Raw genomic sequence first — 23473 nt, forward strand, 5'->3', positions numbered from 1 at the left:
GAATAATCACAGTGGATTTTATTTGGTCATAACGAACTGTCAGATCGACTAGGAATCATGGGAGGTGTACTGTGTATCATGATGGTCTGGTGATGATGTGAAGTGAAGCTAAGCAGACACCGGTATTAATGGAAGGATTAATTTACTGTTTGTCTTTTGGTAGCAGACTCTGTTTTCAGAGTCAGAAAGCTGAATTATCAGTCTGTATAAAGCTTGTAGCATATGGACTTTGTCCTCTGACTTCAGAGTTAACAGGATCTTCTTTATCCTTTGCTATGACTGATGTGTGAGGGGAGTAAGTGGCAAAATAAAGCTCTCTGGGATTGTGTAATTTGTTGATGTTATGTTGATGCCTGTAAAATGGATGGCAGGAGATTGGAAAGGCAAGCCTGCATTAGTCCACCGAGGGATATAGAATTTCCGCATGGCTTGGTTGTAGGTGTGGAGCGTTCTTGGATTCTCAACAGATCACCAAACTCCTTGTTAAAATGGATTGGGTAAGGCAAGCAGGCAAGCATCGGAGTATGTGTACTGTACACATTTACAGTAGTTATATGTTAGAATGAGGTGCCAATGTTAAGTATATGATGTACTCATTCTACTGTTTCAGTGTCTGTTAGCTGATGTGATCGTTAAGTATTTCACATTTACATACTGCATGTTTCTACCGACCATCTTGACCTAGTCCAAGTTTAAATCTAGAAACTAATTTTTTAAGTTTCAAGTAAATTTCAATTGTACGACATATTATGAAGACACCTGGCCAGTCTTGTTCAAGATAAATCTAATTAGTTAACATTTTTATCTTCAGTGATTTTTCTATCCGACAACACACAAGTCTTAGCATAGTTCTCAGAACACAATTACTGTACTTGTTCACCCTAAAACAGCATATTTTAGATTTCCGTAGTCGTCTTATTCATTATTTTAAATCCCAGTCAGTAAATTCTGTATCCGTTACATACTACCATGAGCACTCATACATAGGTATAGACAGACAAGCATATTATCACTCATACATAGGTATAGACAGACAAGCATATTATCACTCATACATAGGTAGAGACAGACAAGCATATTAGCACTCATACATAGGTATAGACAGACAAGCATATTATCACTCATACATAGGTTGAGACAGACAAGCATATTAGCACTCATACATAGATAGAGACAGACAAGCATATTAGCACTCATACATAGGTAGAGACAGAAGCATATTATGACTCATACATAGGTAGAGACAGACAAGCATATTATCACTCATACATAGGTAGAGACAGACAAGCATATTATCACTCTACATAGGTAGAGACAGACAAGCATATTAGCACTCATACATATGTACAGACAGACAAGCATATTACCACTCATACATAGGTTGAGACAGACAAGCATATTAGCACTCATACATAGATAGAGACAGACAAGCATATTAGCACTCTTACATAGGTAGAGACAGACAAGCATATTATGACTCATACATAGGTAGAGACAGACAAGCATATTAGCACTCATACATAGGTAGAGACAGACAAGCATATTATGACTCATACATATGTACAGACAGACAAGCATATTATCACTCATACATAGGTAGAGACAGACAAGCATATTATCACTCATACATAGGTAGAGACAGACAAGCATATTAGCACTCATACATAGGTAGAGACAGACAAGCATATTATGACTCATACATATGTACAGACAGACAAGCATATTATCACTCATACATAGGTAGAGACAGACAAGCATATTATCACTCATACATAGGTAGAGACAGACAAGCATATTGTTACTCATACATAGGTAAAGACAGACAAGCATATTATCAGTTTATCACTCATACATAGGTAGAGACAGACAAGCATGTTATCACTCATACATAGGTAGAGACAGACAGGCATATTATCACTCATACATATGTACAGACAGACAAGCATATTATCACTCATACATAGGTAGAGACAGACAAGTTAATTATCACTAATATTTAGGCACAGACAGACAAGCATATGAGCACTCATACATAGGTACAATTGGACAAGCGTATAGAATATTGTGGATATTCACACGGTTCTTTTTCACCCCTCAAAATCAAATCTTTCAAGTGTTGTCACTTTTCAAATGACACAGATTTAAACAAGATGATGATGATACAATGTGGTTTTGATTCTTTCTACCACATAAAGAGTATATAAAAAATAATAATAAATTATTAATTCACTGTTGTCCTGCATTTAGTGTTTTTGATAGATTATCTACCACCTGATGATGGAATCAGTTGATAGATTCAGGCCAGATAACTCATCAGTTTAGTTCAACCCAGCTCACTGATAGATTCAGCCCGGTTAGCTCCTCAGTTTAGTTCAGCCCAGATAATCATCAATTTAGATCAGCCCAGATAATTGGTAGATTCAGCCCAGGTAACTCATCAGTTCAGCCCAGATAATTGGTAGATTCAGCCCAGGTAACTCATCAGTTCAGCCCAGATAATTGGTAGATTCAGCCCAGATAACTCATCAGTTAAGTTCAGTCCAGATAACTGATAGATTGAGCCTATGTAACTCATCAGTTTAGTTCAGCCCAGATAACTGATAGATTCAGCCCATGTAGCACATCAGTTCAGCCCAGATAACTGATAGATTCAGCCCATGTAACTCATCAGTTCAGCCCAGATAATTGGTAGATTCAGCCCAGATAACTCATCAGTTAAGTTCAGTCCAGATTACTGATAGATTCAGCCCATGTAACTCATCAGTTTAGTTCAGCCCAGATAATTGGTAGATTCAGCCCAGATAACTCATCAGTTAAGTTCAGTCCAGATTACTGATAGATTCATCCCATGTAAATCATCAGTTACATCAGTCCATGTATGTCATCAGTTTAGTTCAGCTAGCTAGATAGAACCAGAGATTTCAGATGCTATCAGCTGAAGTTTGTGTTGTCTCATTTCTTTGCCAGTGAGTGTTTATCAACAATAGTAACCTATACTTGAAAGTGAAGTTCTCTGCTGGAAATAATGCCATTCTGTGAGCAGTGTCATCTAGTTAAGGTCTTAAGTTGAATCATTTTGAATCTAATTAGTATGTGGTTTGAACTTTAATGTACGTCGTTCTCAAACTATAAAGCAACCATTGCTTTCTTTCGATCAGTATTTACTGGATGACAGCTTGTTAGACTTCTTAGAAACTGTGCTTAGCTGCAGCATAGGGAGAACTATAGTGGCTTTTAATCTTACTTAACTCTTTTCGATACCACCCATATCATTGTCACTTCCTGATTTTGAATCCAACTACAAGAACAACCAGTTAAGCACCCTCAGTGACTTTGCTTACATTTTAATTTATTGCTTATAGTAAGTCATAATTGTCAATTAGATATCTGGAAACATTGAAATAAAATACCTAGTGACATCATTGGCCTTTGCTAAGCGCATATGATCTGTTATACATATTTGAATATTACTTTATACTGTGCTGTGTTGCTACCAGCATGAACTTCTCTGGTATCCTGGGTTTGTTTTACATCTATGACACAGTCTATACCAGCACTTAATGGTGATATAGTTTGTTGGATTTCTGTTTGCAGTCTGTGTACAACTCATCAAGGACAATATGTAGTATTTTTTCAGGAACTTGCTAATAGCTATGCCGTAGGGAATACGTCAATGTTTTGAATTGTGTGGAGATTGTCTTGGATTACTCCTGGTGGGAAATATAGCTGGATGGGTGTCCAGGATGAATCCATCCCGTATCAAAATGAAATTGCAAACAACAATGCAACGCAGGACCACCCATTACCTGGCCCCTCCAATCTCAGAAATGTCCCGACGAATGTCATACTCTGATGTGGATTTATCTCGTCTTATCCACAGTCGCACAATAGATGAGAATGACGAAGCGGAGGAACCTCCAGGAAGCCCACCAAAGAACAGGTACCAATAGCATATTGAGACTAGGGTGGGGGGGAGGTGGGCGAGGGATGTGTGTGCACAGAAGTATGACTGTTTGGGTGTTATTGTTTTGTTAATGGTAATGTGGGTGAATTTCTCCAGTGTTTAGTTATGAGTATATCCTGCATATCTTCAACAAACTTTTAATCGGTATTAATAGAAGTGTGATATAATATCTATACCCCAAGGGTTGTTTGATGGTACAGGATGGTTAGTGTAACTATGATGTGATCTCTTGAAAGTATACTCAATGGAACAGTGATGTTTCATTAAGCAGCCTTTAAAGCACCAAGTCTCAATCATGTATCACTCGTAATGTACGAAGAGATTTTCAATTATACGCAATTGGGCAGAATGTTTTATTCTGAGAGCCTGAAAGGTGTCAGTTTAATGTGTAAATCGATATACAGTTCCTGAAGGGTTAGTAAGTAACGCAAGGAACAAGGCCAAAGTAAATTGTGTTTAAATACAAAGATGTCTGGATTTCTTTGAGCCAACCCTGTGGTGATCATCTTTGTAGCACATTGTTTACATAAAAGATGGTTATTTTATAATAACTTCATAAAAATGCAATTGAATAACAAGGTTGACTTGGTTTCAGTTTGCTCATTGCATCATGCTTGGCTCATTTCTAAACCCTGTACAATGTTTCATTGTGCAAAACATTGCCTTGTCACCATTCTGTTTGCTAAAAATTTTAAATATTCACATACATTCAACACATGTGCTTTATCAACCTTAATGTATCTTGTCATTTTTTGTCAAATTTTGGTCTCATTTAAGTGTGTTCAGTCTTCAGAATCTCAACAAGGAACATAACGTAACCATGCGGAATCTTAGGTGTATGTAACCTATCCAGAAGTCATTATCAGTAGATGGAAGAAAAGAATGGATGTATAATTGTTTATGTATAATTGTATAATTGTAAAGTAATTGTGTTGATTTTAATCCCTGCTCCACCACAGTAACTTCCATAACAACTTGTCTTATTCCACGGAGTCTCTGGACGATGTGTCCTCTACACTTCAGTTTGAGCCTGATGATGACCTCACATCCGGCCCAGAACCAGAATCTTGGAGTGTTTCAGTCGACAAGAAGGTAAGCAATGTCATAGAGTCTGATAAATAGTGTCTTATTTGGTGATCCTGTTAGAGAAGTAACAATTTGCAGAGGTTACATTGTTAAGATCATGAGCTTAGCTCCTTCTCAGGCTAACGGTTACAGTTCAATTCAAGTACGTTATGACTTTTCCGGGAGGGGGGCAAAAGGGGGGAGGGGGTGTAGATTTCTTACTCAAGCATTTAAATCAGTAGATTAAGTTATCAGTGGTCTTATAAAATCTATTCATGTGGATTGTGTAATACAGATGACTGATTCATAAATTGCTGTTTCCTTTGTTATGATCTTTGAGTGTTTGGTGGTAAACTACTTAAGTAACACTCTGTAGGTATGGACAGCTGTTGACCAAAGTCAAAACACTGCATTTACAGACAACACAGTCACAAAATATAGCTTTTTGCTCAACAAATATTTGATCAGCATATTACTACACATTAGTTTTATTTAAGTACCTATTTCATTTCCAATATACAGTTATGCTTTAATTAGATATTCATATCCATGTATGCTAGGGGCAGACACTACAGTCCCATATAGCACTTGAATAATAATATGGATTCCTATAGTTAATAGTTGACCATCACATGGTACTGAGTGATCTGTTTAAATCTGGGTTGTCCAACCTTTGCAGAGGAGGGCCACATGGAATAATTATGATGAAGGAGGGGGGCCGCATGAACCCTACTCTAGATTTTTTTATTTTTAGCCCCGAAGCCCAGGGCAACTAAATGTGAGCACTGCATGCGGAGCGCACTGATTTATTTTCCTTCCTGATAAAACAGATGAATAAATTCCAGTCGCCCCCCTCCGCTGAGAGTATCACACAAACTTACCTGTTTGCAGTTTTTTGGAAGGTTTGAATGATTGATTATATAGCTTCAAATTGTTAACAATAAATCTGCTCACTAAAATTTTGCACCGAAGAAGCATCTCTGGCGGGCCGGACAAAACCCTGCGGCGGGCCGGACTGTGGCCCGCGGGCCGTAGGTTGGACAACCCTGCTTTAAACGAATCAAAATTAAAAAATTGAAGTTTGGAATTGGTCTCCTGACAGTAGGCATTTGAAAGGATAATTTGTTGCAATCTTTATTATCATTCCAGTTATATTGGACTCAATTTCATGTATGTCACTCAGTTTCTAAGGATAACCCAAAGGCCCTATTAAGGATAACCCAAAGGCCCTGTTAAGGATAACCCAAAGGCCTTCTTTTCTTATGTCAAGTCAAAGCAGAAAATTAAAGATGCAATTGTTTCTCTTAGGGCACCACAGGCTGATAATATAGTTACTGATAGTCAGGATCTTGCAGATCTTTTGAACAACTATTTTGTGTCGGTTTTTACAAGGGAAGATATGAGTAGTATTCCAGATTTTCAGGGGGGCAGTGATAGGCCTAAACTGGATATGGTCTTATTTTCGGATGAGGTTGTCTTAAAGGAGCTGCTTCGTCTAAATGTTTCTAAAGCTTTTGGACCGGATACAGTCCATCCGTATTTGTTGAAGACTTTTGCACACCATTTCTCTCATTGATTTTTAGCAAATTTATGAATGAGGTTATGTTTCTAAGGACTGGAGATGTGCTAATATTACCCCAATTTTCAAGAAGGGTGATAAGTCTAAGCCCTGTAATTATAGGCCCGTCTCACTAGTGTTGTTTGTAAGGTCATGGAGTCTACTGTTAAAAAGTCTATGATCTGTCACTTCAGCAGTCAGTCTTTGATCAGAGAGTCTCAACATGGCTTTTGTCAAAAAAGTTCTTATCTCACTAATATCCTTGAGTTTATGGAAGATGTAACAAGCTCACTAAATAGGCAGAAGTCTGTAGATGTTGTGTTTCTGGATTTCCAGAAGGCCTTTGATAAAGTTCCCCACCAGGGTCTTTTACTTAGGCTGAAGAATATGGGTGTCAATGGGAATTTACTGTCTTGGATCGAGAATTGGCTTGGTAATAGGAAACAGAGGATGGTAATTAAAGGCTGTGCTTCTTCTTGGCAGGACGTTACTAGTGGGGTTCCACAAGGGTCTGTATTGGGTGCCTTGTTGTCTGTTGCCTATATAAATGACATCGATGGAGATATTTTTTGTACAGCTAAGAATTTTGCTGATGACACCAAATTGTATTCTGAGGTCTCTTCCAAAAGCGATTCTGAGAAGTTTCAAAGGATTTGGATAAGGTTTTTTCCTGGTCTCAGGGGTTGCAAATGCTTTTTAATATTGATAAATGCAAGGTAATGCACATTGGTAATAGTAACCAAAAGTTTACATACAATCTTAATGGTGTGGAGTTACAGGAGGTCTCTGTTGAAAGAGACCTAGGTATCTACATTGACTCATCTCTGCAACCTTCTAAACATTGTCTTGAAGCTGTAAAAAAGAGGTAATAGGGTTTTAGGTATGATCAAGAGGAACTTCAGTTTTCTGAAAGAGGACATCATAGTTAGGCTTTACAAGCAGTTGGAGTATGCTGTGCAGGCTTGGAACCCATATTTTGCTAAGGATAAGGAAGTACTTGAAAAGGTCCAGAGGAGGGCTACTAGGATGATTAGTTCCTTAAAGAGTGTTCCTTATTATAGGCAGTTACAACTGTTGAATCTCACCACACTGGAGCTTAGGAGGTTATGCGGGGACTTGATCCAGATTTTCAAGATTGTGTATGGTTTCGACAATTTATCCTTTACCGACTTTTTCATGTTTGCTAACAGTAGTTGTACCAGATGTCATTGTCTTAAACTCCAAAAGTCACATAGTAGGATTAATATTCGGCATAACTTTTTTCTAATAGGGTTACGCGGGGACTTGATCCAGATTTTCAAGATTGTGTAGGGTTTCGACAATTTTATCCTTTACCGACTTTTTCATGTTTGCTTACAGTAGTTGTACCAGAGGTCATTGTCTTAAACTCCAAAAGTCACATAGTAGGATTAATATTCGGCATAACTTTTTTCTAATAGGGTTTCGAATGAGTGGAATGGTTTGCCTGAGAAAGTTGTACTTGCAAGTAGTGTCAATGGGTTTAAGAATGCTTTGGACAAGCACTTCAAGCATTGTAATTGGGTCTGAGTGTTTGTGTCTTCAGTTTTTTCTCTCTCTCTATAGGGTCCTTGATGGGGACTTAAGTGTCCCTCCTGATCCTCTTTTCTACTAATCTAACTAAACTAAACTTATTGATTGTCTGAATAGATCAATTAAGTGCTTGCTAAATTTGTTGGGTTTATGAAAACAAGTGGAAGTGGTCTCTCTGAAAACAAGTTATATATGTTATTTTGGAAGTCAAACTTGGCTCTAGAAAATACATACAGTATACAGAAAATAAAATTAAAGGGACAGTGAACTTAATAGAAATTATAACATATTTATGACAGGACCAGACATTTAGTAATTATGGAGTTGTTTAGAGAGAGTTTGTTTCCATTCTTTGCAGGTTCTCAAGAAAATGAGCAATAAGGAGATCAAGAGACAAGATGTTATATTTGGTAAGTAAAAAGCTTGATATTAAAGGGTGTCAAGACTCGCGCAAAATGAACCGTCTAATGCCGGTAATTTGACATAGTTTCGAATGAGGTGTAACAGAAGTGTTTAACACCACCATCGATCCCAGAAAATACACACACAGCTTGCTAATGTGGGTAATTAAACACTAGTGTACAGTCAGTACATACAGCTGCGGTCAATACCCACAGCACAGTATACAAACGATACAGCCATGGACATCTCAGGTCCAGCTAAAGATAACAATTAAGGTATCACATTTCATTACTGTCTGCATTTTGTAGCGACACAAAATAGATGTCACTTGCAAGCAACAGAAAGTTAACTTTTTCAGATGGCTGCACACGTTTTGAGGCGAGACTAATTAATTGATCCATGGTTCCTTCTTCCTTTGGAAAGATGTGTTTTTAAATTGTCAAAGCTCCTAATTAAACATCTTTTCTAGGACTGTTGAGCTTTGCAGATTGTTTATTGTTTATTAGAGTTTGTAAAACATCTGACTTACTCTTGCCTTACTAATGATACAAATTCAAACGTGTGGCGTGGCTGTGTAATTGAAATTTATCAATGAAATTGAGTAATTCATGTAAGGAGAACAGTATCCAAGACAACACAAATGTTTATTTTTTGTTGGCAGAGTTCATCATGACAGAAAAGCATCACCTTAGAACATTAAAAGTTATGCTAAAGGTAAGTTTTAAATGATGAGTTGATGAAATATCAGTCATTTTTGGCAGAGCTGTTAGAGAAATATGGAAATCAAGACTGAAAACATGAAGATGTAATGGTATTCATAAGTCACAGTTTATAATAATAGTTATGGTTTGTATGTAAGTCTCTTAGTGTGACCATGTCAGAGATGATCATTTAATGTACTGCAGAAAGTAATAGTAGCTTCATACCAGCTGATTGAGAAAACTTCAAATTAAGTAGCACAGTGTGGTAGACTTGTTATTTATTTTGAAAGTATTTTTAAAATGGATTTTCTTTATGCTTTGATACTAGTGACAAACATTTTATTTAGATGCACCATATCTTTGGGGCTGAAGTTTGTGTCGGACCCATTATCGGCATCCATTATCTTGAAAATTAAGGTTATTTATTGACATTTACTGATATTTTCCACATTGCTTCAACACTTACATGTTTATGTCAGAGGTCAGTTTGAAATATTTTGGCCTAGAAACCAGTCCTCTTTCCTTGGCATTTCAGTGCAATCTACAGTCCACAAAATTCACAAACACCTCTACTGTGAGAGCAAAAACCTTGGCAATAATCCAAGAACATTGTACATACTTCATGTACCACTAGACAGTGCTTGCAAATCCAAGCAACAATATTTGTCATTTTGTAAACATCTCATATTCAGACCACCAAACATAACGCCACATTCACTACAAAATCCCCTGCCCAATGCCCCTCCCCTGCCCAATGCCCCTCCCCTTCCCACTCTTCATGGTGTAAATGAAAAAAACCATGCTCAGTGCTTTTCATGCCCCTGTAGAAAGTTTCTGTGTTTCGTTTTAAATAAATAATTTAAACATGAGGCAATTGCTGATGTGGTTAGGCTTAGTTGTCGTGCCATAGCCATTCAACGTTAGGATCGTGTTTATAGGTAAGTGACGCAACATGCGAAAGTGTTGCCGTTTTTGATGAAATAAGCACAATGGGTGGTCAAAAGTCTTGGTTATTGGATACGCTAAGGCTGTTTCTACATGAAATTACTTTTATACTGTGTAAGTCATAGTTTTTAGCATTCCTCTAATACAGTCTCCGATAGTTTCCGATCACATGAGATAACATTTTTTGTTAAAATGTTCCAGCCTTCACTTAGTGTCAGGCCTTAGTGGTAAGTGTGGTATTTGTTGGTTGGATTTTTTAGTGAGAATTTAGTTAAGTCAGAATACATGTTAATACTAGTAAGAACTAAGAAGCAACATTGAATGAACAATTTGTATTGTCAATTAAGATCAAAATATGCAAGTTTAAATGAAAGGGGATTATACACAGATATAACCTAACATTATGCTACAGTTTTTTGTAAATGCTATTATTATTATTATTATTATAATTATTATTTTTATTTTTATTGTTACTGGTAACTGTGTGCAACACTAGTTGTAATGGATTTCAATGTATGTTGGTAATTTGTTTCTGGATTATTCAGATATTCAGCTATGGTATGAGGCATGAATTAAACATGGATCAGAGTATAGTCAGTAAAGTGTTCCCCATGCTGGATGAGCTGGTGGATATTGCCAGTACCTTCTATGAATCACTCAAAAGCAGACAGTCAGAAGCACTGGCAGTGGAAAAGATTGGAGATGTGCTCTGTAAACAGGTGAGGAGGAAATCCATTGATGAAATATTAAGATAAATATGTATCTGGATTACGTTCCACAAGGAAACCTGTGAGATAGCATGTATGTATATGTATACTGTTATTGAATGATTGTGTAAGGTATATGTGTTTACAATTCGCAAACACAGACTTATATGTTCACAACTTTTTGGTGCCAACTTAACCACGTATTAGCTGTTTAATCTAATACAGAAATTGTTGTACTTGTTTGCAATAACTATATGGATTTGTTTAATTTTTCTGGTACCTGGTCTTCCTTACCTGAAGTTGTAACAAATTCAAGAAACATGCAACTGTAACAGAAAATACTTTGCTTGTATAAAATGTTGTTTAAACAGGTTTATTTGTCAGGTTTCACTTGTAAATTTGTTGAAAAGATTTCTTGTGCAATAATTAAATAAGTCAGCAAACTAGTATTAAACTGTGAGTTAAAGAGTTAAAATTCCTGATGTGATGGACTCATGATACCTTTGTAAAGTTTGTAGTCTATGTAGGTGAGAATGGAGTAACATTGTCAGCTTTTCTACATCATGTCCTAGTCAGTATTTCTGTGTTCTCTTTGCGAGGAGCCTCATGGCAAACCTGCAGATAGGATCAGTTATATCTTGTTAAAAGTAACTGAGGCTTAAATCTTTGGAATCATATTTCAGGGCAATCAGCTAAGATTGATTGGTTTTGTGTAACAATTGAAAAAATGAAAGCAGCAAAGTGATATATAGCACTCTGTGATGTTTGTCTTCCTATTGTTATGATTCTCGATTGCACAATATACAGGCAGTCTACAGCTCCTTCAGCTAATGTTCAGTTTATCAGTGCATGATAATTATTGTGACTTTTAAATTGCATGATGCAGATGATTGAGTTTGACTCATTGGTTTTTAGTACTCTGTACTGTTCTTCCAGTTCACTTATATGGTTTCCAGTGAGGTAAACACTGTCATTGTGTATTGATTCCACAGGCAGTAGAGCATTGTCATTGTGTATTGATTCTACAGGCAGTAGAGCATTGTCAGTCTTCATCAGAGTCACTGGTCACAACTATTTTGTTTAAAACAGATTCATACAAAATCTGCAAGTAGTTGTATTTCAATGGTTATGTCTCCCAACATGCAAATGCACTGGAGCACGGACCATATCATGTATTTGCTAAGTACTGCAGCCGATGTTTGCCAAAAATCTGTCTTCTCTGCATACTAATAACACTTAAAGACTACAAATCATTCAAAGCCAACTTACCTAAGCTTAGCATACTTGCATCTGAGAATTATGGCAGTGGTGCTATTTCTACTTACTGTTAAGACTTTATTATCAGGTATCTTTGGCAGTAAGAAGAAATTTATTACATTTCACTAGTTTCTGTCATGTACACCTGTCTAAAACTTCCCAGTGTTACGTGTGAATCACATGTACATTTCCTCATTTGGTATGAATTTTAAGACATTGTCCATCTTCACATAGGAAGCCATGCAGCTACTATGTAGATGGAGCCTTTGTCCGTCCCTAGTACAAGATGACATTTACAGAAATAAAGCAAATTAAACCTTTAGTTATGTTTATAAACATTTCTAATTTGAAATAATGCTTAATATGAAATTTTGTGTTTGAACTTGTCAGTTTGAAGGTGAGAATGGTGATAGAATGAAGACAGCATATGGACATCTCTGTTGCCATCAGAAAGAAGCTGTGAGTGTTTATAAAGACCTACAGAAGACAGAACGGAAATTCCAGCAATTTATTAAGGTTAGTCATCAATGTATCTATTTCTGTACCAAGGAGGTAACAACTGAGAATGATTTCTATAATACCTTGAAGAGTAGTTAACTTTCCATGTCAATATATCCTTGCACTGAGCCATTCATCTGAACAGACATAAAGGAAACATGGTGGATTGATTAAGTAGAGGAGGGAGGAAACTGTTGAATCTTGAAGGCTGTCATGATTAATGTAAAGTAGTGGAAAATAGCAAAGTTAAATTAATAAATAAATAAAGCTACAAACTTGCATGGAAAGGTGGAATAAGCATCATCAGTTGATGGTGTAGTGTCTGATGATGGATTTACCTGCTTTATTTTGTGAGTCATACAGTGCGTGTCATACAGTATGCCCACTTTGTGTTTCATACAGTGTGTATACTTTTTGTGTCGTACAGTGTGTATACTTTGTGTCGTACAGTGTGCATACTTTGTGTTTCATTCAGTGTGTTTACTTTGTGTGTTTCGTACAGTGTGTATACTTTGGTTTTCATACAGTGTGTATACTTTGTGTTTCATTGGGTGTGTATACTCTGTGTGTCACACAGTATGTATACTTTGTGTGTCGTACAGTGTTTATGCTTTGTGTTGTATTCATTGTGTATACTTTGTGTTACGTACAGTGTGTATACTTTGTGTTCATTCAGTGTATATACTTTGTGTGTCGTACAGTGTGTATACTTTGTGTGTTTTACCAGTATTAAAGTTATGTGGACAATTGCTTATATAAAGGTTGATCATGTGGAATAAGGGGAGCTAGCTGCGTTTTGTGTTACCTGATCAAGCCAAACAGAATGTTGTAGTATCCTGAAAGAACATGGAAATATTAAGTTTAATTATTAAGTTCCATTCCAAACAATTTGTTCTCTCATGAATCAATCAAATAATAGAATATCAGTCAAATAAATTACCTGAATGTGTATCACTTTGCAATTTGATGGAAAAAATGTAGAAGAAAATGAAATTGCTGTTTAGTGCTGGTGATTGCTGTTGCTGGATTGGGCAAGCTTGTAAAACATGGACAGATGAGCTAGTGAATGGAGAATAGTGTATAGCCATTGGTTCATCGCTACCAGTGCCACAAATATAACGTTATTGAATGTTCACTGCTAAGCAGATGAGCTAGTGAATGGAGAATAGTGTATAGCCATTGGTTCATCGCTACCAGTGCCACAAATATAACGTTATTGAATGTTCACTGCTAAGCAGATGAGCTAGTGAATGGAGAATAGTGTATAGCCATTGGTTCATCGCTACCAATGCCACAAAGATAGACGTTATTGAATGTTCACTGCTAAGCAGATGAGCTAGTGAATGGAGAATAGTGTATAGCCATTTTGGTTCATCGCTACCAGTGCCACAAATATAACGTTATTGAATGTTCACTGCTAAGCAGATGAGCTAGTGAATGGAGAATAGTGTATAGCCATTGGTTCATCGCTACCAATGCCACAAGTATAAACGTTATTGAATGTTCACTGCTAAGCAGATGAGCTAGTGAATGGAGAATAGTGTATAGCCATTGGTTCATCGCTACCAATGCCACAAGTATAAACGTTATTGAATGTTCACTGCTAAGCAGATGAGCTAGTGAATGGAGAATAGTGTATAGCCATTGGTTCATCGCTACCAATGCCACAAGTATAAACGTTATTGAATGTTCACTGCTATTAAAGCAGTCATTCAAAGCAAAAAATCCTTAGCGACAATTGTGTTTGGGATATGCAATCCAAACCAGAATGGTAAGAGCAATTACCTTCTTGTAGCCTGAAGATTAAATTGTTACCTTGTTGTACTGAATCCCGAGTATTCAAAATAAACAAGCAGTCATGATTCAGGGGTAAGTAACCTCAGCTGAAGTTTTTCAGCTGAGGTTTGGAGATATCCTTGATTTTCAAATATTTAATGGAAAGTCTGGCAGTGGATCGGATATGCTCAGGATTACTGAGATTTAACCAACAGATAAAACATCAATAAAGCAGTGAATCTTGTCTACGATTTGAATATGTTAAATATTCAGTTTAAGGTTAAGGTTAATATTTACATGAGCATCCCATTTTCAACATCTACTACATTTGAGCATACATCAAACCAGCAGACAGCTTAGAAAAGACACCTACAGGAATTCTTACTTTTCAACTATTCTCAAACACTGACATATTTTGGTGATGGTCTATTTCCACAGAAATGCAGTTTGAATGCTGTGTGTCGGCGTTGGTCCATACCAGAGTGTATCCTGTCTGTCAGTCATAGACTAACCAAATACCAGTTACTAATAGAAGCACTCATTAAACCTAGCAAGGGTAAGCAGTGTCCTATGTGCAGCTGCCATTAATTATCATAATCAAGATAGTATTTACCACAAAGTGTATCTGTTCTCTACTGTTATGATCAGTAAAAGTTCATTTTCTCAATTCCATATCAGTGAACTCAAAAACCAAAGTTGCTACTGAGCCTACTATCCGGTGTAATTACTGATTCGTGTTTGAGTAAATTTTGCTGCAAATATCTGCTCTCTGCATGATACCAAAACCAATAGAGCTCTGAATACCGTATAGAATGGTAGGAATCATTATCTAAGTGTCATGTGACTCATGTTTGCATCTGTCTTACCTTGTATGGGGATTTTGTATACTATGTTTGATGACTAATGCATGGGTGGGCTATCAGTATTGTGTTAGACTTACTGCAATATATAATAATTCAGCAAAATCAAAACATAATTATGCTTTTGGTTTACCAAATAATGACCAATTAAGATGATCTCTTTGAGGAACAATTGCATTGGAGGGGTGAGTGAATTTCTACAATGACCTCAATATATACTCCCTTGATAAGCTACATCTATTACTAATTTCATATTTATTGTTAGATTATAATATTGTACTGCAACATTTGAATTTCTTGTCTTAATTTTTTGCTTATTTCAGCTGCAAAGGCAGACAAGCAGGATTTAGCTGATTTAGAGAAAGCTCTGGGCTTGATCAAGGTAAGTAGTGAAGTAAATAACAAGAACACTCATCCAAGTATTCTGATGTGTTAATGTAAACCAAGCTCTGGGAGCTGACTTATTAAATTATCTCATAATCCTCTTGAAGCTGTAAAAAGGGAGAAAACTGCCACAGTGCTGCAGTGCTTATCTCCTTAGTCATACAGGCCTGTGGTGGTGGTTCAAGGTTAAGGTGACTTCTTCAGAAGCTAGTTAAGCTGAATTATTGTGCAAGACCATCACCCCAACCCTACCAAACCTGGCCACCTGTTGTAAACTTAAATAAAACATATAACACATGAACAAACAAAAAATGAATCAATTTGTAGCTTCTAGTTCCACCTGTATGTAAACATGTTTTACTAAAGACGTTCACTTATTTATTGACCTAACAGTAACCAAGGTGTTGGCTTTGGTATATAAATCATTGGAGCACTTTTACTAAAGGTTTAATTGGTGGTCCTTATCTCTTATCTCAAGGTTGGTTTTGTTAGCAATCACTGAGACACTGGTGATAGACACCTACACCAAGTCCTGCCCCCCTCCCCCACCCCTGGTCTTCTTCTTCTTCTTCTTCCACTACTTGTAAGTCTTTTTCCTGGGAATTTGAATTGGTAAGCTGTGGGAAATGTCATTTGGAGAAACATCCCTGCTGTAGAAAGAAATTGAATGTTATGTGTTTGCATTTCACAGGGCATTTGTAATGAAGTTGATTTCCAAGTCCAAGAACATGAGAAATGGCAGAGGCTGATAGAAATATACAACAAGGTTGAAGCTAGATCAACAGCACCCTTGAAAAATGGCAAGAAATTCAAGGTAAGTGTCCAGCAGCAGGATTCCTGTGAGTCTGCAGTGTTGCTACTACAACATTATGGGAGAAAATCATCCTGTCTCAAGTATGAACTGTAAAGTTATTTCAATGTTACGGAGAGTTGAAGATTTTTTGCTGACATTTTATGACACGTAGTGGTTTACTAAGATGAATCAACAGATCTGTGGAACATTGTGACATGAGTTACCATGGAGATGAGTACCAGCATGATTTTCCCATTATCATTTTATAGCAGCTTGCACAAACAGAAAACAGTACATAGCATATTATGGAGAAGCATAGAATACAACAAGTTTATAACTAATGTTACCGTAAGATGATCAATCAAAGCTAAGAATTGAAGCGATTTTCAAAGATAAAAGGAAACTTAACAGTAAAAGTCTATCGACAATGAAGAAACTAAATATATGAAAGGAAACATGACCACTTTGGGACAGTGTGAATCGCAGCTCTGCCTTGCAGTTCTCAAGACTTTATCTGCACTTGGTTACCATAATAGAAATACTCTTTTGCATGAAGTTGGCATGAAACATCAGTATTAGATGCATTTACTGTATGATTTAAATATTGTTGCAGCTAAATGCTTCATACTCTCCCATTTCATCTCTAGAAATCAGACCTACTCTCCAGCAATCGTAAACTCATCAAAGAAGGCGAGGTTTACTGGAAGTCTGCAAGAGGCAGGTTAACAGAGGTTCATGTGGTTCTGGTCTCTGATCTCCTGTTACTATTGAGTGAAAATAACCAGAAATACACCTTTGCTGCACAAGACAATAAGGTAGGTTTGCTGGTTTGGATCAAATATGTTTGTTTGTCCCTCGCTGTCTTAAACCAAGCAATTTCAATATTACAAAATATTCATCATGAAGTTATTGTCAGGAGTATTTAACTTCTTTGTGTTTTAAATTATTGCAATTATTCTCTAATATAGACAGATCACTTATCACACAGCTTCAATTGTATGGACATATTGGTTTGTATTTTATAGCTACTGGGAAATGTTAAAATTTATTCCAGTGTTATTTCCATAGATGATTACTGCCACCTAATCTGTTCATCAAGGATGGGATCAAGCTTGTTGGTAATATTTCATGTATTGTTTTTATTTGTTTGACAGCCTCCTGTAATAAGTTTGGAGAATCTCATGGTCAGAGATGTTGCAATAGACAATAAGAGTATTTACATCATCAGTCGATACAAGAAGGGGCCAGAGATGTATGAGATTACCTGTAAGACAACCAAGCACAGGAATGAGTGGAAGAAAGCCATCGAAGATGCAGTGGTCAACTGTCCCATCAAGGAAGAAACGGCAGAGGATGAGAGAAAAGCAGCAGAGGAAAAACTCAAAAAAATGACCAGACTGTTGGGTAAATAATGACTAAGTATTAATATTATATGCCACACATACTAGCACTATATCAACATTGCTATTAGACTCAACTTACTACTACACATACTAGCACTATCTCAACATTGCTGTTAGACTCAACTTACTACTTACTACTACACATACTAGCACTATCTCAACATTGATTTTTCTGTGGTTCTGTCTCACTTTCATTAATATTCGAAAAACTAACACGAATAAGAGGCTACTGTGACTATTCACACCAGCAGATATTTAGCAAGGTAGAGAAAGGTTTTCTGACATCTTAGGAGTCGTCCTGGGCAAAGTGTATAACTTAATATTTATTATGAAATAATGTGCCATCAACGAACACAATATAAAAGAAAACGTTAATACGAAAAACCTAAGATGAATGTTTATTGACAAAAGAGTATTTGGAGGTGAGATGGGAACGAGGGGGTTATTGGGTTATTTTTAGACAAGAACTACAATCACGACAGTGAACAGTGACATGACTCTTATCTAGTAGAAGCTACACCATCAATTCCATTGGATGCTAACGAATCTGAGAACTAATAAAAGGTTTTGCTATCTTGCTATCTGCAGAGGAAATGAAGGAGAAAGATGTGGTTCTGGAGGATATTATTGCCACAAAGATCAAAATGATGAAAGAACTCCATGAATTAGCTGTCAGCAGGGAAGATATTTCTGTACAGGTTTGTCTGCAAACTTTGACTTAAGGGATTAAAGAGCTGATCCTGCACTGGGGGTGAAGAGTGGTAATGAGGTATTTGTATCTTTAGACACCGACTAGAAATGAGTGATGGTACTGTCATGAATATATTACCCGCAATCTAGCTGAGTGGAGTCTGTTGTTTGGACTATTTTATGGTCTATTCTCATCAGAAATTCTTCTTTTTGGCTTGTTATTTGTCAGGTTGCTGCTTCCATGTGTGTATATTGTGTAGACATTTACTGTCTACACAATTTTTGGGTGACAAACAATGTGGAATTTATATTGAAGATAAAAATACTCCACACTGCTACTTGAAACCCCATCTCAATATCTTGTCCCTAAAGCGAGATATGTTTGATGAAATGTGACATTTTTTGACTGGCTAAACCTTCCACTACTACAGGAAGTTAGACGGGTTGGTAAAGTCTCTCTTCTTCATGTGGTTTTCAGCAATTTTGTAAGGCAATCAACTTTAGCCTCCAGAATATCTTTTCAAGATTAAGCTACTGAAAGCATCCGTAGCAAGTGCTCAGTAGTTCAATGTTGATTATAGATTAGTTACTACTGTAATGCACTAAAGTTTGTAACATACTGTCATCTTGAGTTATTGAGTAAAGGTCTCTTTATTCTTGCTCTGTTAGCAGGGGAGAGCAGCTGATAGTGATACTAACTTAGACCAAGCCAAAGATGTACTTCAGGCAGCTATCAGGGAAGGTGAGTAATAAGCCAGAATCAGTTACTGCTCTCACAGGATCTATTTTATTAAGAAATTTGTCCTAACCATTCCTAAATATTGTCGTTACTGGGTGCATAAATCTTTTGTTTATTTATAACCAATTAAATGGGTGATAACAATAATTATCAGGATGACAAGGTAAGGAGACAGATGATTTGTCTATTTTCTGTTGTGGTCTTTGGTGGAATTTAGCTAAACCTTGGATAATATGAATGAAATATGACTGACTTTTTTTATTTTTTTGGTATATTTGATAGCCTTTTTTTATTGTAATCTCACAGAGGTTTTGAAAGCTATAAAATATCAAACTAACAATGTGTATCATGTATCAAAGACTGGCTCGAATACCTGGATATATATAATTCATGAAAAGATGAAATATCCAAGTTTAGCTGGCTGACATGCAAATTGTCTTTGGCCCACAGTGTTGTCAGTACCCTGTAATAGGAATCACATAGGGTACTTTAAGAACCAAGTCTGTTAGAGGTGCTTATGTTTCCTATGAGGAACAAGGAATTGAAATCACTGTACAGCTGAATGATTGATAAGTGAGCGTGGAATGCTATCCTAAAGACACAGAAGAGGATAATTCATCATTAATGTGCTGATCCTGCGATGTGATCTATTTTGAACTCCCATGTAATAGAATTTTTATATGAGTGAGTGGCCTGACATATCAATTTTATTCTCACCCTTAACAAATGATCCTTCCAAAAGAAACAACTTAATAGATGGAAGGAAGTGGATTAAAAACCTCTCATTTTACAATTCAATTTTGTTACAGCATCATCCCTGCAGTCCTTGGCATATCTCGAAAACCCCAACTTATTGGTCTGTAGAAGTGCAAGCAGTGCTGGAGAGAGGGAGAGTTTACTGCACCAGACTATGGTACTTCCAAAACGAGCAGATACATTTAGTGGTTTTGATAATTCTGCACAAGGTATTTAACACTCCGGACATATATTTTCTGTTGCTAAATTTGAAATGACAATGTTTTAATGGGCTTAAATCAAGTAAGGTGTGCGACTTGTATCTTATTGATTTCAGAACATGAAATCTGTTTAAGAGAGTTAATACTCCTATGCTGGGTGACTTTAACATACTTGGCTGTTGTCAGCTGTCACACACTGAGCATCCAGGGGTTTGTCTCAAATGGTCTCAAAATTGGTGATATGCTCTGAGTTTGCAGTGATCGGTGCCAGAGCTGTTTGTTAGCTCAATTAGGTCAAAGAAAATCTCCATGTGTTCATAGAGCTTTATGTGACTGTATTCCTAACAACAAGACTGTTCTTTCTGGGTATGAGAACATTTTGGCAGAAAATTGTATATTGTAAAGTTCTTATCAGTGACTTAATTTGGTTGATGCCCACATGTGACTATTACAAATATATGTAAGTCTAGGCCTAGGGACACTTCTGTGTTGGAACACTTCTGGGTCTGACTTAATTCTTGGAATGAATTTAACTCACTTGCAATACACCCAGTCAGGCAGTTGAGAGAAAATTTTATGGCAGGCAAAGAATCATAGAGGCGGCCAGGTTCTGTTCCACCAGCAGTTATTATAAACATTGACACCCCATTTAGTTATTTGTAATTTCTGACTGATGTAGCGATGCGTTCTTTACATTGGAAGTAAATTAGTAATTTCTTGCTAGACAAAAGAAAATAATAAATGAACTTGTGGATTATGAGAAGTGTACAGTAATTACTGTTTGCTTTATTTCTGTTTTTCAGGTCCCAAGAAGCGAACTCTATCAAGTCTTGTATTGTCTGAGTCATCGAGTAGAAGTAGCAGTTTTCCTAATCTCAGTAACAGTGAAGATATCTCCAAAGGTAGTCCCAGTCAACTAGGAGCAGATGACTTGGATATCTCGAGAGAAGAAGAAGATGTACTTAGTCCCATGTCTCTTCCAGAACGTCGTGACAGTCCTCAAAGAAGTCCTCTACCTCAAAGACACAACACTGAGAGAAGTAGTGACTCCACTTCTGGTGGTAGAAGGGGTAGCACAGATTCCAGGGGCAGGTCAAAAACAGTCAGCTCTGGTGTAAGTCACAAAACTATTCTTCAATGCTTCTTCTACCCTATGTTTTAGCTATATTTGAATGTGATACAATTATCTTGCTAGAAGCAGTATAGTATAAAGATCAATGTTTCTATTTAGTATTTTTTAGTGTTATACACGTATTTCAGATGAAACTGTTATTTAACTTATCATAGAATATTGAAGATTTGTATCTTTGCTTTTACCAATAGGTTCCAAATAAAGTGCAATTTAATGTCCCAATGGATGATAGGAAAGGCATCCTCAGCAGGCAGGACCTGCAAAATGGAGGTGGAGATGAAACTGAAAGTTGTGCCTCTGGTGAGTTATTACAGTTACTCGATGAATGTACTAATAGGGATGATGCATGTTATGAGTTTTGTTTCTTTATGAGTGAATTCCCTTTTAGAAGTTTACTGGAGCCCATTTTAAAAGAAAAACAAACAAATTCTACTGGCCTCATGGCCAAAGACTTGCAGCAGAGATATGTTTTAAGGGGATTTTATTTATGCACTAGACATAACACTGCCATGGTCATAATACCAATCCTTAAAATTGCGCTTAAGTTTTCCTTGTTGTTACATGTATGTAAGTTATTTGTTATATGTCCTGAAGTCATAGTACTACAGTCGGTCTTATATTTTAGTCCAACTTTGTTAAGGGTTATTTTGAGTCATTGGAAGAAACAGATCAAACAAATCGATTTTTCTTTGTATTTGAAGGAGGTATAACATCAGAGCAACTTCATTCTGTGAACCGGTTACTGAAACATTTTTATACATTACTGGTAAGTACATAATATTTATTGTCATAAATTGTCCACTTGTAGCCAATGTTTTCCAAATGCTTTCTTTAACTCAAATTTCAGTCGTCAAGTGAAAATCAGAAAATCAACCAAAATATTGGTATAGTTGAAACAAGTCTAGACAGAGTCCATTGACCTATTGATGTAAGGAAGGTGTTATGTCGATTCAACATGAAATCACCTAGTGGTTTGGTGAGCCTCGTAACCTTGCCTGCAGTAATCTACTATGAGATCAAACCAGCAGATACATTGCTTGTCTTCGTGTATTCGGCCTTTCATGATTATTCAGGCACTGCTAGACTTATGTAAAAAATTCTTTTTTATATCATTCTTTTATTTGCAGCCATTGATCTCAAACAAAGACAATGAACTGGAAAGGTAAGGTGCCTTTTTAATATGAATTCAGATCACATATATGTATTTGCAATGTGGTAGTGATGGCAGTAATAGATTTTTCAAAGTGTTTGTGGAATTGTGAATAATATTGTCATCATACAGTGTGTGATAATTCAATAATCAGCTTTGTTATCATTAAATGGAAGCCAAAAAAATATTTCATCATGAGTTGGGTCAGTTTAGTTTTAAGTTGTTATTTTGTATCACTTTCACCGAGCTGTGTAAAATTCACATACAAAATTTGATACCCTTCCGTCTTAGGGAACCGTTTGAATAAAAACCATTGGTTGCTCTTAATCAGCATGTGAAACACACACGCACATGCATGTTTGTATTACATTCAGACCGAGGACCCCATTGTATTTTCCATTGTTCAAATCTATATACCCTAACCTTAACAATACCCCATACAATAGAATTCTTGCGAGGACGTGGTGATTCTTTAGAAATCACAACCGAGGACCTGAAATTCTTTTGTTCAAGTCCTCGGTCAGAATACGAAACAAACGCACGCACGCACACCAGTGTGTGGGCTGGCAGTGTATTTGTTCAGTTCATAAGTTTCCATCATTTATGTAACTTTGTCAACAGTTTCATTACAAAACTAGTTAAGGATGATGAAGGTCCATACTTAGTTTGAAATGAATCAATTATTGATCTACCTATCATGCAGCTTGCGAACAGAACTGACAGAAGCAAAGACTAGAATGGAAGGCTACAAGAGCCCTTCCCCAGCCCATAGTAGAGAAGTTATGAGCTCAGCCCCAGGTAGTCCTGCTGGACAGGAGAACATGGTGCGAGCAGGTTCAGGACGCTCCTCATCATTGGTAAGATTTACATTATCAGAAACAACAAGACATGTGCTATTATGGAGTTATAAGTCAAGAATTGATTTAGTTTGTTCAGTGGTAT

General features: G+C 36.7%; 1 protein-coding gene across 1 annotated transcript in view; it reads left to right on the forward strand.

The window, feature by feature from the left end:
• The window catches only part of LOC139979002 (uncharacterized), a 144253-nt gene that overhangs the window by 115589 nt on the left and 5191 nt on the right, over positions 1 to 23473 (forward strand). Inside the window, exons 28-47 of the mRNA XM_071989642.1 lie at positions 440 to 497; positions 3663 to 3940; positions 4924 to 5056; positions 8497 to 8548; positions 9202 to 9254; positions 10732 to 10905; positions 12541 to 12666; positions 14863 to 14980; positions 15608 to 15666; positions 16360 to 16482; positions 17109 to 17276; positions 17616 to 17865; positions 18453 to 18562; positions 19224 to 19296; positions 20103 to 20258; positions 21053 to 21363; positions 21573 to 21681; positions 22083 to 22147; positions 22509 to 22543; positions 23235 to 23388. Of these exons, the coding sequence (XP_071845743.1) occupies positions 440 to 497; positions 3663 to 3940; positions 4924 to 5056; positions 8497 to 8548; positions 9202 to 9254; positions 10732 to 10905; positions 12541 to 12666; positions 14863 to 14980; positions 15608 to 15666; positions 16360 to 16482; positions 17109 to 17276; positions 17616 to 17865; positions 18453 to 18562; positions 19224 to 19296; positions 20103 to 20258; positions 21053 to 21363; positions 21573 to 21681; positions 22083 to 22147; positions 22509 to 22543; positions 23235 to 23388 (2605 nt within the window). The remainder of the gene's footprint in view (positions 1 to 439; positions 498 to 3662; positions 3941 to 4923; positions 5057 to 8496; positions 8549 to 9201; positions 9255 to 10731; positions 10906 to 12540; positions 12667 to 14862; positions 14981 to 15607; positions 15667 to 16359; positions 16483 to 17108; positions 17277 to 17615; positions 17866 to 18452; positions 18563 to 19223; positions 19297 to 20102; positions 20259 to 21052; positions 21364 to 21572; positions 21682 to 22082; positions 22148 to 22508; positions 22544 to 23234; positions 23389 to 23473) is intronic.

Source organism: Apostichopus japonicus, chromosome 13 (assembly GCF_037975245.1).
Source record: "Apostichopus japonicus isolate 1M-3 chromosome 13, ASM3797524v1, whole genome shotgun sequence".
NCBI classification, from domain to species: domain Eukaryota; kingdom Metazoa; phylum Echinodermata; class Holothuroidea; order Aspidochirotida; family Stichopodidae; genus Apostichopus; species Apostichopus japonicus.